This window comes from Fusarium vanettenii (assembly GCF_000151355.1).
Source record: "Fusarium vanettenii 77-13-4 chromosome 10 genomic scaffold NECHAsca_82_chr10_2_0, whole genome shotgun sequence".
NCBI classification, from domain to species: domain Eukaryota; kingdom Fungi; phylum Ascomycota; class Sordariomycetes; order Hypocreales; family Nectriaceae; genus Fusarium; species Fusarium vanettenii.
This window is the reverse complement of record NW_003315807.1, coordinates 437230-449870: the sequence shown is the minus strand read 5'-3', so window position 1 is coordinate 449870 and position 12641 is coordinate 437230. Positions and strand designations below refer to the sequence as shown.

General features: G+C 52.2%; 6 protein-coding genes across 6 annotated transcripts; 3 read left to right on the top strand and 3 right to left on the bottom strand.

Annotated features, from left to right (window-relative positions):
• Nucleotides 1-681: 681 nt before the first annotated feature.
• NECHADRAFT_85563 (glycoside hydrolase family 3) lies at nt 682-2552 on the top strand (the record flags this gene model as incomplete). The annotated part of the gene is made up of 2 exons (XM_003039933.1): nt 682-1422; nt 1479-2552. 2 exons carry the CDS (start codon nt 682-684, stop codon nt 2550-2552), a joined length of 1815 nt encoding a protein of 604 aa, XP_003039979.1.
• A 1141-nt stretch (nt 2553-3693) lies between these two features.
• Nucleotides 3694-5813, top strand: NECHADRAFT_63934 (uncharacterized protein). The gene is made up of 2 exons (XM_003039932.1): nt 3694-3912; nt 3987-5813. The coding sequence occupies exons 1-2, from the start codon at nt 3852-3854 to the stop codon at nt 5582-5584; spliced, it is 1659 nt and encodes a 552-aa protein (XP_003039978.1). The 5' UTR covers nt 3694-3851; the 3' UTR covers nt 5585-5813.
• Nucleotides 5814-6261: 448 nt separating this feature from the next.
• NECHADRAFT_63932 (uncharacterized protein) lies at nt 6262-8060 on the top strand. The gene is made up of 2 exons (XM_003039931.1): nt 6262-6655; nt 6706-8060. Exons 1-2 carry the CDS (start codon nt 6413-6415, stop codon nt 7840-7842), a joined length of 1380 nt encoding a protein of 459 aa, XP_003039977.1. The 5' UTR covers nt 6262-6412; the 3' UTR covers nt 7843-8060.
• Nucleotides 8061-8071: 11 nt separating this feature from the next.
• On the bottom strand, nt 8072-8663 carry NECHADRAFT_85560 (uncharacterized protein; the record flags this gene model as incomplete). Its single annotated transcript, XM_003039738.1, has 3 exons — nt 8072-8309; nt 8372-8584; nt 8656-8663. 3 exons carry the CDS (start codon nt 8661-8663, stop codon nt 8072-8074), a joined length of 459 nt encoding a protein of 152 aa, XP_003039784.1.
• Nucleotides 8664-9016: 353 nt separating this feature from the next.
• Nucleotides 9017-9853, bottom strand: NECHADRAFT_85559 (uncharacterized protein; the record flags this gene model as incomplete). Its single annotated transcript, XM_003039737.1, has 2 exons — nt 9017-9756; nt 9805-9853. 2 exons carry the CDS (start codon nt 9851-9853, stop codon nt 9017-9019), a joined length of 789 nt encoding a protein of 262 aa, XP_003039783.1.
• Nucleotides 9854-10530: 677 nt separating this feature from the next.
• Nucleotides 10531-12535, bottom strand: NECHADRAFT_49878 (uncharacterized protein; the record flags this gene model as incomplete). The annotated part of the gene is made up of 4 exons (XM_003039736.1): nt 10531-11117; nt 11172-12208; nt 12260-12369; nt 12422-12535. 4 exons carry the CDS (start codon nt 12533-12535, stop codon nt 10531-10533), a joined length of 1848 nt encoding a protein of 615 aa, XP_003039782.1.
• Between the last annotated feature and the right edge of the window lie 106 nt (nt 12536-12641).

Genomic DNA, 12641 nt, shown 5'->3' with positions numbered 1-12641 from the left:
AACAGCCCTCGTTCGCCGACCTTGCGCTTAAGAGTACCCATTGCGGAATTAAACAAAAGACTTCATAATGGTCCAGTTATGACTGCCAAAGCTCATGTCAACTGGCTGTAGATACGCCGGCTTGGCTCTTGATGCTGAATCCACTATCCCACCAACACCGCTTCTCTGCTCGTATTGTTCTTCTCTTGAACCGCGTGGCATCCAGAGTCATGGGATTTGCGAAAAGGGCCGAAACACAACGGCCTCCCCGCACGTTTATACCAGGATTCTTCATGATCCACGCGGGTCCCCAGATTTACACCCCCGCGTTGCACTCACCTGTCATGAATGGTCCGGGGGGACGTCATGTATTTGGGTTCTTTACCCAGCACGGTGGGTTTTGGTCATTCGCTCTTATTGAACTCGGGACTCTGATGTTGGAAAATGCCACCACTAATGCAGCTTGGGGTCGAATGGTCGGTCCGAATGCCTCGTTGGAACTGCGGGAACGGTTTCCCGAAGTGTTGACGATAGGATGATCACGCTTCAACTTCGGAAGAGACGATGCAGTGTATTAGATGAAGTTGAAGTTTACGGTTGATCTATAAAAGCGAGTCAGAGTCTTGTTCTTGTGGTGGTCATCATGGTTGTTCCAAAGTGACTTGGGCGCTATCTACGAAATCAAAAGAGTCTATCATCACCATGTGGTCTCATCTAGTTCTCCTTGGAGGCATCTCACTGGCTCTTACTAGCCCAGTCGCTCGTCAAGATGCAAACCCTCCTCCATACCGAAACACATCTCTCTGCTTAGACAAGCGTGTGGATGACCTCCTCTCTCGCATGTCCCTTGAGGAAAAGGCAGGACAGATGTTTCATGCCCGTACTCAGGTTGTCAACAACACATTCGACGAGACCATTGAGGGCTATGTCAAGGACAAGCGCATAACTCACTACGTCTTGAGTGGAGGTGTCAACGATGCCCGCGCTGTGGCAAACTGGTACAACAAGCTCCAGAAACTAGCTCAAGATACATCTCTGGGCATCCCTATCACCATCTCTTCCGACCCTCAGCACGGCTGGACGGATGATGCTGCGGTGTCGGTTGTAGCCAACGGCTTCTCTCGATGGACCGAACCTCTTGGCATTGCTGCCCTTCGATCTCCTCAGCTGGCTCGCACCTTTGCTGAAATTGCCCGAGAGGAGTATGTTTCTGTGGGAATCCGTCAGGCCCTTCATCCTCAGGTGGATCTCTCGACTGAGCCTCGATGGGGTCGAATTGGTGGTACCCTGGGTGAAGACGCCAACTTGACAAGTGCCCTGCTTGTCGAATACATCAAGGGCTTTCAGGGCGAAAAGATTGGACCTCACTCGGTCATTGCTACAACGAAGCATTTCCCCGGTGGTGGTCCTATGGAGGACGGAGAGGACTCTCACTTCCCTTGGGTATGTAACACCTATCAACCAACTATGGACAATTTTCTAATGTTGATAACATGTAGGGCAAGAACCAAACGTATCCTGGTAACAACCAGGCTTATCACTTGATCCCCTTCAAGGCGGCAATTGCTGCCGGCACAAGGCAGATGATGCCCTACTACTCAAGGCCCATCGGAACTTCATGGGAAGAGGTTGCCTTTGGATTTAATAAGGGCGTTGTCACAGACCTCCTCAAGAACCAACTTGGCTTTGAGGGTATCGTCGTTACAGATTGGGGTATCGTCACCGACCGAGCTTGGGGTCTGGAGGACAAGTCCGAGCTTGAGCGTGCCCGTCGTGTCATTGAGGCCGGCTGTGATATCTTTGGTGGTGAGACAAAGCCTGAGCTGGTTATTGAGCTGGTCAAGAAGGGCTTGGTATCTGAGGATCGCATCAACGAGTCGGTCCGCAAGCTGATGAAGGAAAAGTTTGAGTTGGGACTCTTTGACAATCCCTTTGTGGATGCCGACAATGCTGCGCGCGTGGCTGGCAACCCTTACTTCAGCCGTCTGGGCAACGAGACACAGCGTCGGGCTTTCACTCTACTCACTAACCAGAACGACATCCTGCCTCTACCTCTGTCGGCGCTCGAGGCCAAGTTCTACATCGAAGGCATTGAACCTGAGGCTCTGGAGTCGCGAAACCTCAAGGTGGTGGACAAGCCAGAGGATGCAGACTACGCATTCCTCCGTCTCGCGTCACCTTACAAGCCTACCACTGGCACTGGCCTTGCGGCGATGATCAACAATGGCACACTCGAGTTCAACTCGACCGAAAAGGCGCGTCAAGCCAAGATCTACGAGACTGTCCCGACTGTCGTGGACATTAGACTCAACCGACCTGCTGCTGTGCCCGAAATTGCAGAGAAGGCGGCGGCGCTATTTGGCAATTACGGAAGCAGCCACGATGCGTTCCTGGATGTCGTGTTTGGCGTTGACGGCTGGGCTCCTGAAGGACAATTGCCATTTGACCTTCCGCGATCCGATGCTGCGGCGGAGGCGGCCTTTGAGGATGTGCCGTTTGATACGCTGAACCCAGTGTTTAGATTTGGACATGGATTGAGGTATAAGGAGGAGTGCAAAGCAGCTGGAGCGTGAAATAGTGAGATGTAGATAAATGAATGAGATGAGACTCGATAGTCGAGATGAGACCAATTAGCGGGAGATAAGACACAGGAGGCGGGCTTATGACGGTGGCATTACTTCTAGCGTACATATTAGACGAGAAATGTAGTTTCAATTTTACTGAATTCGTTGCCAAGTCAACTAGGAATGGCCATTGCTCTGTAACTATAGTCTGTCGAATTGACTGAGCATCTGGTTGCGCAAGATCCTCTGGGACAGCGGGAACAGACTAGGCAACGGGGAAATTGACAAGGTCCCACAGACACGTGTTAGATCATAGGTACTGGTACGCTGCAGTTGGAGTGGGATGAACAAGTCAATGGGTGTAGCGACACGGGGCGACGTTCTTGGCTATAAACGCGAAAGATGGTGTAGACGGCGTCGCAAAGCATCTGCATGCACGTTTTGGCGTGTGTGAATGCGGTTGGTGAAGATGCAACAAGAAGAGCATCAGCCTCAAAGATTATACGTGGATGGCTTCAATCAAGTACACGACGCAACCAATGCCCAAATGTCTCATGACCTCTGGGCTTCCATGCCAGCTCAGACACACCAGAAGCAGCCCATGACATGGACGAGGTGAGACAAGCGATGAAGCCACCAGGCAACCAATCCCAATTGACTGGGGAAGTGACAGCTCAGCAGGAGCAGCTGACAAAGGAAAGGGAAATCTGCATAAAAAACTAAACTCGGCAAATATCTTCGGAGATATGGCGGAGTTCTTGTCTCTTCTCGTCTGTTGAGAGCTGGCCTTGACCCGTAAATTTCACATGCAGGGGATTTGTCTTCTTTTGTTGAGGGGGAGAACGGGACTCCCGGCAAGACACGTGACGGTTGCTCCTTCATCTCTGCTGACGCAAGCACAAGTCAAGGGCAGGGATTGGACGTTGACGACCCGAGATGTGACCCTTGAGAGCGAGAACGGGGAGGCAAAGATAGATTGAGGGGGTTCCTTCGGGGCCGCGACCGGAAAAACAATTTCTACGGATGCGGCGAACCCCGGCTCGCCTGTCGGATAACGGAACGCCAGCTCTTCCGCCCGGCTGGGCTTAGCACGGGATGGGGGAGATCCAATCCAATATCTCGTAACCACCACTACCACTACCACCACCTTGAGAACTTAGACTGCGCATCCACTCTGTCCCTCCTTCATCTTCATCGTCTTTAACAACTTAGATTGTGCCATCGTTTTTCTACCCCAAGCGAGATCGATCGAATTCAGCCCTTCGCTTCGTTTCGCAATCCAGATTCTTTCCAACACTTCGGCTCGCTATGAGCGCTTCCTCCAACGTCGCTCGCAGGGCCGTTGCCCGGAACCCCTTGTTGGGTAATGGTGAGCAGCTACCTTATCGGCTTCGCAGCCGGTCATCATCACCATTGAGGTTGTTGTACTGACTTTTGTTACAGCCAGGGCTCTCTCTCGCGGTGTTACTCCCGCTATCCTCGGTCGCCATGTCAGCCGCCACGCAAAGGTTCCGGCCATTGCCATTTTGATCCCGCTCCGATCAATGGGCACCGAGCACCATCGCCCCGACGGTCCCCTTTCCGGCCCGCCTCCTGGATTCAACGCCGAGATGGCTAAGAAGCCTCTTCCGAAGGATCCCAGCAGTACAACCGCCAAGAAGGAGGAGAAGAAACTTGATGCCCAGCCCAAGGAGTCCGCAGTTGCAAAGTCCTCGGAAGCTTCAGCCGAGGCGACCAAGACAGAGGTTGTTGCAACCAAGGAGGGTGTCATGGAGAAGGCAGATGCCGCCAAGAAGGACCAAGAGGAGAAGAAGTTGACTGTGTGGCAAAAGGTCAAGAAGGAGGCCCAACACTACTGGGACGGATCCAAGCTGCTCGGCACCGAGATCAAGATCAGCTGGCGATTGGCCCTCAAGATGGCCGCTGGATACGAGCTCACCCGTCGCGAGAACAAGCAGCTGCAGCGAACAGTCCAGGACCTGGGTCGGTTAGTGCCCTTTTCCGTCTTCATTATCGTCCCTCTCGGTGAGGCGCTTCTGCCCCTCGCTCTCAAGCTCTTCCCCAACATGCTCCCCAGCACGTTCGAGGGTGCCAAGTCCAAGGAGGCCAAGGCCACTCTTTTGCGATCGACACGAAAGGAAGTCAGCACTTTCCTTCGACAGACACTCGGAGAGACGGGTCTGCCTCTGAGCCAGGCTACAACACAAAGAGAAGAGTTTTCCAACTTTTTCCGCAAGGTGCGGGCCACCGGCGAGGCTCCTACTGCCGAGGATGTCATCAAGGTCTGCAAGGTGTTCCGGGATGATTTGACCCTCGACAACTTGTCACGACCCCAGCTGGTTTCCATGTGCCGATACATGAACCTCAACACATTCGGAACCGACATGATGCTCCGATACCAGATCCGTCACCGTATGCGACAGATCAAGCGAGACGACAAGGCCATCAGCTTTGAGGGCGTTGACAGCCTGACTGTGGCCGAGCTCCAAGGTGCTTGCGCTGCCCGAGGTATCCGAACACACAGCGTTTCCCCCGCCCGGATGCGAAACGATCTCCAGACCTGGCTCGACCTCCGACTTAAGGAGGGTGTTCCCTCAACACTGCTCGTGCTGAGCAACGCCTACATGTACGGTCAGGGTTCAGGTGAGGGCTCCAGCCAGATTGAGGCACTTGTCGGTGTCCTGTCGGCCATCCCCGAGGAGCTTTACCACGAGATTGAGCTCGAGGTTCACACCGCCGAGGGTGCGGCTACCAACAAGCAGAGACTCGAGGTTATCAAGGAGCAGCAGGATCTTATCGAGGATGAGGCTGAGCAAGACCATGCCAGCACAAGCTCTGGCTTTGCCACGCCTCGAGATGTTGATGATATTGATGAGAAGGAGGAGAGACAAGCTCTTGCTGAGGCCGAGGGCCTAGGCAAGAAGCAAGTTGGTGAGATGGTGGAGGCGGAGAAGGAGTTGAACAAGGCTGCTGAGACGGCCGAGATTATGGAGGCTGAGATCAAAGCGAGCGCTGGCGCGGCGAAGCAGGAGCAGAAGTGAGAGGCAGGCCACGGAGCCGGCTCATGTACCACGAACACTTGAACTTGGGATTGGGAGTTGTTTCATATGTATGACTGTATGGTATGGCATCAAGGGCGGGATGGATGGGAACAATGGCGCTGTATCAAAACGGACTCCCCGAGAGGGTCCGCAAGAGATTACTACTACTACTGGGATAGACAACTCTCGACACAGGAAAGCAATAGATTCCACTGATATTTTTTTTTGTACATATGTGGACATAGTCTAGATTGGATGAATACCACCGAGAGTCTATGATTGAGTGCATCTTGGTGCATGTGAAGCTGAATGGCAAGGGGAGCAAAGTGGGAGCCTGAGATGGAGCCGGCTGCGTCATCGTGGCCCAGCCTCAGTTGTGTAGATCACTGGTAGGGAGTACTTGGGGAGGGAGAGTTGAGCGTTGAATAGGCTACGGATGGCTCTTTTTGAATGGATTTCAAACTACTAACATGATTAAAAGATTCTAATAAGTACAAAAGTGATTCGATTTGATCCTAATACCCCATATTGACGCACTTAATCACTGTCTCCCCAACCCTCCCAAGTCTTCTCCATCTTGACCTGGTCCCTGCGCCACATACCAGCTCCCCACACTCACTTACGACCTCTCGAGCTTCAACCTCCCGCCAACTCCGCCCGCGTCAAACCCTCAGCCTCTCTCAACCTGCAGCCTCGCGATCGTTTTATCTTTACCTTTTCCTCTATCTCTCTCCCCGCGCGAGTATCGACAACGTCCCGCGACTTCGCCCGTACCCCGAAATCCTTGATAGCCGACGGCCCCGCTCTGCCCGCACCCCCCGGTCCTCAATGACGGCCATGGAGCAAGACGACTTCTCTAATGTCTCGTGGAGCGACCACGTACATGATCAGACTTCGAGGCCTATTCCGCCTGCTGAGCAGCCTGGACATGATATGAATGGACCTGGTACTGGCCTTGAGGCTGATGCCCCTTCGCTGGGTAACGAGAGGCTCGAGTGCACTGTCGGCACTCCCATCAAGGAGAATGACGGCACCAAGGACGCATTCGTATCGTATCTGATCACCACCAACGTGTGTATCCCCATTACCTCGAGTATCCTTCCAGATGCTAACAGCGATAGTCTACCTTCTCCTCTTTCCAGCGCTCCAACACCACCGTCCGCCGACGCTTCACCGACTTCGTCTTCCTCTACAAGCAGCTCACCCGCGACTTTCCCGCCGCCGCGGTGCCCCCTCTGCCCGACAAGCAGCGCATGGAGTACGTCCGCGGCGACCGCTTCGGCTCCGACTTTACCGCCCGCCGCGCAAACTCCCTCCAGCGCTTCCTCGTCCGCCTGTCTCTCCACCCCACGCTGCGCCGCGCCCCGATTCTACACGTCTTCCTCGAGAGCCCTGACTGGAACGCCACCATGCGCAGTCGGGGCGCGAGGACTAGCTCTACGAGCGATGCTGGATCTACCGGCGTGTTTGATAACTTTGCCGATACCTTTATTAATGCCTTTACCAAGGTCCATCGCCCGGATCGCCGGTTTATCGAGGTCAAGGATAAGAGCGACAAGTTGGATGATGACCTTGGACATATTGAAAAGGTCATTGCGCGTGTGGCCCGTCGCGAGACAGATCTTGAGGTTGATCTGCGCGACCTCGCTGAGCAGTTCCAGAAGCTCATTCCTCTTGAGCCTCATGTCGAGCCCGCTGTCCATGCTTTTGCTGCTTCAATCGAAGATACGGCAACTCACCTCCGGGAACTGAAGGACGTTACAGACCAGGATTATCTCGGTTCTCTCCGGGATATGCAGGCTTACTCAATGGCTCTGAAGGGGCTTCTCAAGGCCCGTGAGCAGAAGCAGCTCGACTACGAGCAACTGACAGAGTACCTCAACAAGTCGACTACAGAGCGCGATACGCTACAGTCTGGCCACGGCTCTGGAGGTGGAGCAGGTGGATTCCTCCGAGCCAAGATCGAAGACGTTCGCGGCGTGGATCACGAGCAGGCCCGACGGGAGCGTGCTCGCAAGCTGGAGCTGCGGGTAGAGGAGCTCACCCATGAAGTAGAGAGCGCGCGCAAGACGAGCGACATGTTTGACGACGAGGTAGTCAAGGAGGTGGCCGACTTTGAGCGTATCAAGCGTATCGAGATGAAGTCGCAGCTGGGTGGTCTGGCCGACGCCCACGTCGAGTTCTACGGTCACGTCGCCGACATTTGGGAAAAGTACGTCCAGGAGATGGAGAAGGATGGCGGTGCCGTGAGGCCATGAAGAGTTGGGACTTTTTATCTTGTGCGGGCTTGAGGCGTTTAATGGGACTTGGGCGTTTCGGGATGAAGACGAGGTTAGTTGGTGAGGTAGCTAGCCGTGATATCAAGACACTTTGAACGAGACACGACGCAAACTGGGTTGACGCTGTTGTATTTATGTTGTTGTTGACGCTATTATAGCGATGTTGTAGAAATGTTGTAGAGATGCTGTAATGATGTTGATAAAAATATCAACCATGGCGGGCGCGCACCACCGCCGTCCACAACGGCAAACCGGCATACATCAGCAGCAAGGCAACTACCACCACCACCACGGACCACCACAACCACGCCGGACCAGACCCAACCCGCAGAGACGCCTCCCAGCCCTCCCCTGGAATTGTCACGACTTCGAGCTGGAGGAAGAACGGCTCAGCTATGTTGTCCGGGTCCGACCCGCGGCCCCTGGTCACCCCTTCCACTGAGCTTCTGCCGGACGGAGGTCATCGTCAGTGAGTTCACAAAGGGTAACATCGGATGGGCTGACTTACTGAGTGGCCTGGGGTGACCGAACGGCCGACCTGGGGTCGGAACTGGGCCGTCCTCCAGCCTCGACGTCGTATTGAGGGGAGGAGCGGGAGGCGTGCGGGTCCGGGTCTGGTGAGTCTTCGGGCCGTGGTTGTGGTGGTGGTGATGTTGTCAGTGGTGGTGGTAGTTGGCCTTGCTGCGGCCGTCGGCAGACGTAACGAAAGTAAAAAATGCGTCTAATGATACAAGTTAGTATGGACAGTGAATCACGGAGTGAACTGTCGTGAATTGGACGGAAGATACTTACACGGCCATGTTGATCGTATACTTGAGGAGAAAAGAAAGAAAAGAAGAGAAGAGGAAGATGAGAAAGATCATAATTACAACGATGAGGACGAACGAGAATGAGAGGAAAGTGCAATAGGGGTCAGTTTGAGGATGAAGAAAGTGCCAAGAGGGCAACTGTATAGACATGAGGAAGGTGATAGGCCTTCAGAGCAATGAGAATCGGATTTGCCAAGGTATCTACGCCGAGGTGGGTGGTTCAGTCACTTCTGTTGCCATCGAGTCAGGGGGAATGTTGGGAAAAGTAGGACTTCGGGTTGTTGGTATATCCGAATCAAGATATCTTGACAAGCAACCACCGTCTTGTTCACTGCTGACGTCCTTCAATCCCACCACGCGTCAATCATTGAGTCTCCATACTCCGAATCTGAAAAGCCATTCAGCCCTTCCTCCTCCCAAGCTGAAAAGCTGTCTGGCTCTTCCTCCTCCCACTTGGTCTCCTCTCCCTCGTTGATTCCTCCCTCATCCTTCAACACTTCCTCTCCTTCCTCAGTCTCTTTTCGCTCCTCCTCCTCCTCTTGATCACCATCCTCGCCTTCCCGCTTCGACACTTCCGAATCTTTCACTCCCTCTTCCTTTCTGGGGAATGGCCAGAGTCCCCTCATGGGCATGTCGTCATATATGTAATTCGCGTTTTTCTCTGGGTTGGACATGTCGTAGTAGTATACCGTATTCCCATCACTATTCGAGACCTTGGCGTTATGCACCTTGTCTGCTGAAAGATGCTGAATCCGAAAATCCCTGACTGCCTCGTAATTCCATGAGGCGACAGAGAGCTTGCCTGACCAATTTGGATCGACTATGGTGAAATAGCGGCGAAGGAAGTAGCGCTTTCTCTCTTCTGAATAGTCCTTATGAACGTAGTTCTCAAGCACTTGAACATTCTCTTGGGTCAAGTAGAGGCCGTCATGCATGAGACTGGGAAGGTCCGAGGTGACAAGGTCCAGGTGAGCAGTCCAGTCCTCGGGTTTGTCCCCCAGTGAGTCACTCAGCAGGTTTTCGGGGTCTGAAGAAAGCCAGAACTGTAGTTGCCACTCCTTGCCCGAAGGTGATTTATGGGGGGCTGGAAGGTCAGTAATCGTTTGGATCTGGGGGAAAAGACTCGACTTACCACGGGTACGGGTGGTGCAGGACTGAAACATGGCCTTGAAGAATTCCATTGCGATTATGATTGTTGTTGACGGGTTGTTGATTCTAGCGAGCTGAGATGAAAAGATGATGTATGGTGGAATGTTGGCTGATCAGAACTAAAGGAGACGGGCTGATTATTTATACCAAAAGCGCGGCATACTGACTGTAAGCTTGTGTGTCTCAACAAACCTTTTTTACTACGGACTGTTTACTTATTGTGAGGCGGAAGAAGACTTTATTTCGATAGGAAACCTTGAGCAAAGTTGTGGAAAAGGTGCATGTTGAAAGTCAGAATCAGATCGGCGCATTGGGCATGATGGCTTGACTGCCACGACTGTGTAAAACTGTATCTATTTGACTGAGTTGCCTTGATCTACCCTCTGGGTGTGCTCTGAGGTTAAATTACTTTTCAAGAATCAGATCGGCCGAGTTAGTACGTTAGGTTTCCCATGCCAGGGGCTGAAGCCGAGGAGCAGTGAGATACTCTCTTTTCAAAGGTTTAGGTCTGCCTAGTCAAGAGAAAAGCTAAATCTAATAAAAGTTTTTGAGTATGAACGCTATGAGTTTGTATATGCTACATCAAATAATGATAATGGTAGTCAGAGAATCAAGGGATTTTTGCCGAGACGTCTTGACTTGATTTTGTCGATTACATTCCGCCCTACCTTTCTCCCTGAAAAGAACATGCTTGCTAACACCGTGCCGATTATGATGGGCCAGAAAGACCAAAGCTCATATCATAGTTGAAAAAGAAATCGCCCGCCAAATCAGAAAAGAGATTATCAACGCCCGGCATCTGGCCTGTCGTGTCCATGCTCGGATCCATTTCAAGGCCTGTTCCAATCCCTGCCTCCCCTGGGGCAATAGGCTTGAGTGTTTGTGCCATCCTCTCAAGGCCACTAATCATTAAGTTGGCTAGATGCCATTTTCCTGCTGGTTGTGACCGAAATTGTTGTACAAGACCTGTGATTAGATCATACACCTTTTCTTTCTCAATCAGATCGTCGTATTTAGTTGCGACCTTGGTGAGAAACATGGAAGCGAATGCCGTCATGGAGTGGACGTATGATGGCATGCCGACAATGCCCAGGGCGACATCGGGATCGTTTATGAACTTGTCGATGATTGTTGTCGCAGTTGAGATAGCGTTGAGGGCACAATCGAGAAAGTAGTGTGGGACGGGATCGTTTTTGGATAAGCCGCGGAAGACGTGGGAGTAGAGGTAGAGTTGAGCAAAGTTGTAGTGGAGGATGATGCCTTTTCGAGGGAAGCCCCCGATGCCAGGCCATTGTTCTACACTCTCTGTCAGTGATAACTCCGGAGGACTATATCAGAAAGAAATCTCACCTTGGACCTGTTTTGTCCAAAAGTCAAACCACTGATCAAGCTGCTTTCGAAAGTGTGTAATGTGATTTAGATGCATCCTCGGTATTGGCTTGCCCTTGTTGATGCTGAACAACTCCCTAATACTCCTGAGAATACTGACTGATGCAACTTGACTGAGAAGTCGTCGATCCTCTTCATTCGCGACTGAACAGTGGAGAAAATTGATCACGCTCTGTGTTGAAGCATCTTCTTGCACGATTGACGGTCGGCCATACAAGGTTGCTAGTTGTTGGTCACAGATATAGAGGATGTACCATATCCTTGCGCAGTCGGCGTCTTCGGTGCTTGAATCCTCGATGGCTCTGTCGTAGCTGTTATGAAGATCAAATTCAGCGGCTCGACGGATCGCATGCCCGGAAAGCATCCACGATACATCACTTAGCCAGTAGGAACCAATGCAAAGGGCTCGCAGGTAATCACGGTCCAGTCGTCTCTCAAAGATTGTCATCTCGATGAGCCTTCGAAACTCAGAGCTGCAGATAGGATAGAGGGAGTCGGCTGTCGAATCATGCAGAGAAGCAACTGTGAGGATTGCTACAAGCAAGAACTGGCTTTTTTGTCTTAGTTCTTGTAATGACTCGTAAGGGCAGCCGATGAGGTAGATGTATGGATTTAGGCGTCTCCGGTAGAAACTGAATAGTCTTTCTGCATCAGCCAAAGAGATGGACCGTCTTGTGATGAAGTCATCGATGCCGTGGCTGTGTTGTGAGTTGACGTCGTCGGGAGATCGAAGAGCTCGTAATTTTGTGAGGGTATAGAGAGAGTGGATAGGCACATAAGGGAGACCCTCATCTTCCGGCATCAGCTTGGGCGAGTTATCGCGAGACGGAACGTGATGACCCTTGTTGGAGGGAATTGAGTGACCGGGTGAGTCTTCTTTAGAGAGTTCCGCACCAGCGGATGAGCGGAGAGCTGGTAAATCCAGGTCAAGTTTTCCAGCGACTTGCTTTAGAAAGCCATGCATCTGCTCAAGGTCTTGTAGCACATCTTGAGAGAACCTAACCTTTTGTTAAACAACGTCAAGACTCAATTGGAGATGAATAACCCACTGTGACTTTTCATCTAGGATGGTCTGAAGACTCTTGCCTAGGACACAACTCAAGTTCTTTTCTGCGCACCTTCGACACGGCGGGCCACTCTCGTCAATCAAGCATTTTATCTAGCACTCGTTAGTCAACCTGATCCATCACTGCAACCCAATGAGCTCTCACCTTGTGTCTCCGACAAGCCGTGCAAGCCTTGACCTTTCTCGAGATCTGCGGAGGAAACTGCTGCTCACCTCCGACGGCTCCGTTATCAGTCTCTGACCAAGTTCGTTTCGACATGACGAGTTCAATCGCAAGACCCGCCCTTCTTTTGTGGAAAAGGGATATGTTTAGATATCACGACAGCCTGGTTGGCGGAGAAGTCGAAAGTTCGGGGGGTGTGGGC

Coding starts and splice junctions, on each gene's coding strand:
- NECHADRAFT_63934 (XM_003039932.1), top strand. CDS start 3,852: ATGAGCGCTTCCTCCAACGTCGCTCGCAGGGCCGTTGCCCGGAACCCC. Junction 3,913..3,986: donor GAACCCCTTGTTGGGTAATG/GTGAGCAGCTAC, acceptor CTTTTGTTACAG/CCAGGGCTCTCTCTCGCGGT.
- NECHADRAFT_63932 (XM_003039931.1), top strand. CDS start 6,413: ATGACGGCCATGGAGCAAGACGACTTCTCTAATGTCTCGTGGAGCGAC. Junction 6,656..6,705: donor CGTATCTGATCACCACCAAC/GTGTGTATCCCC, acceptor TAACAGCGATAG/TCTACCTTCTCCTCTTTCCA.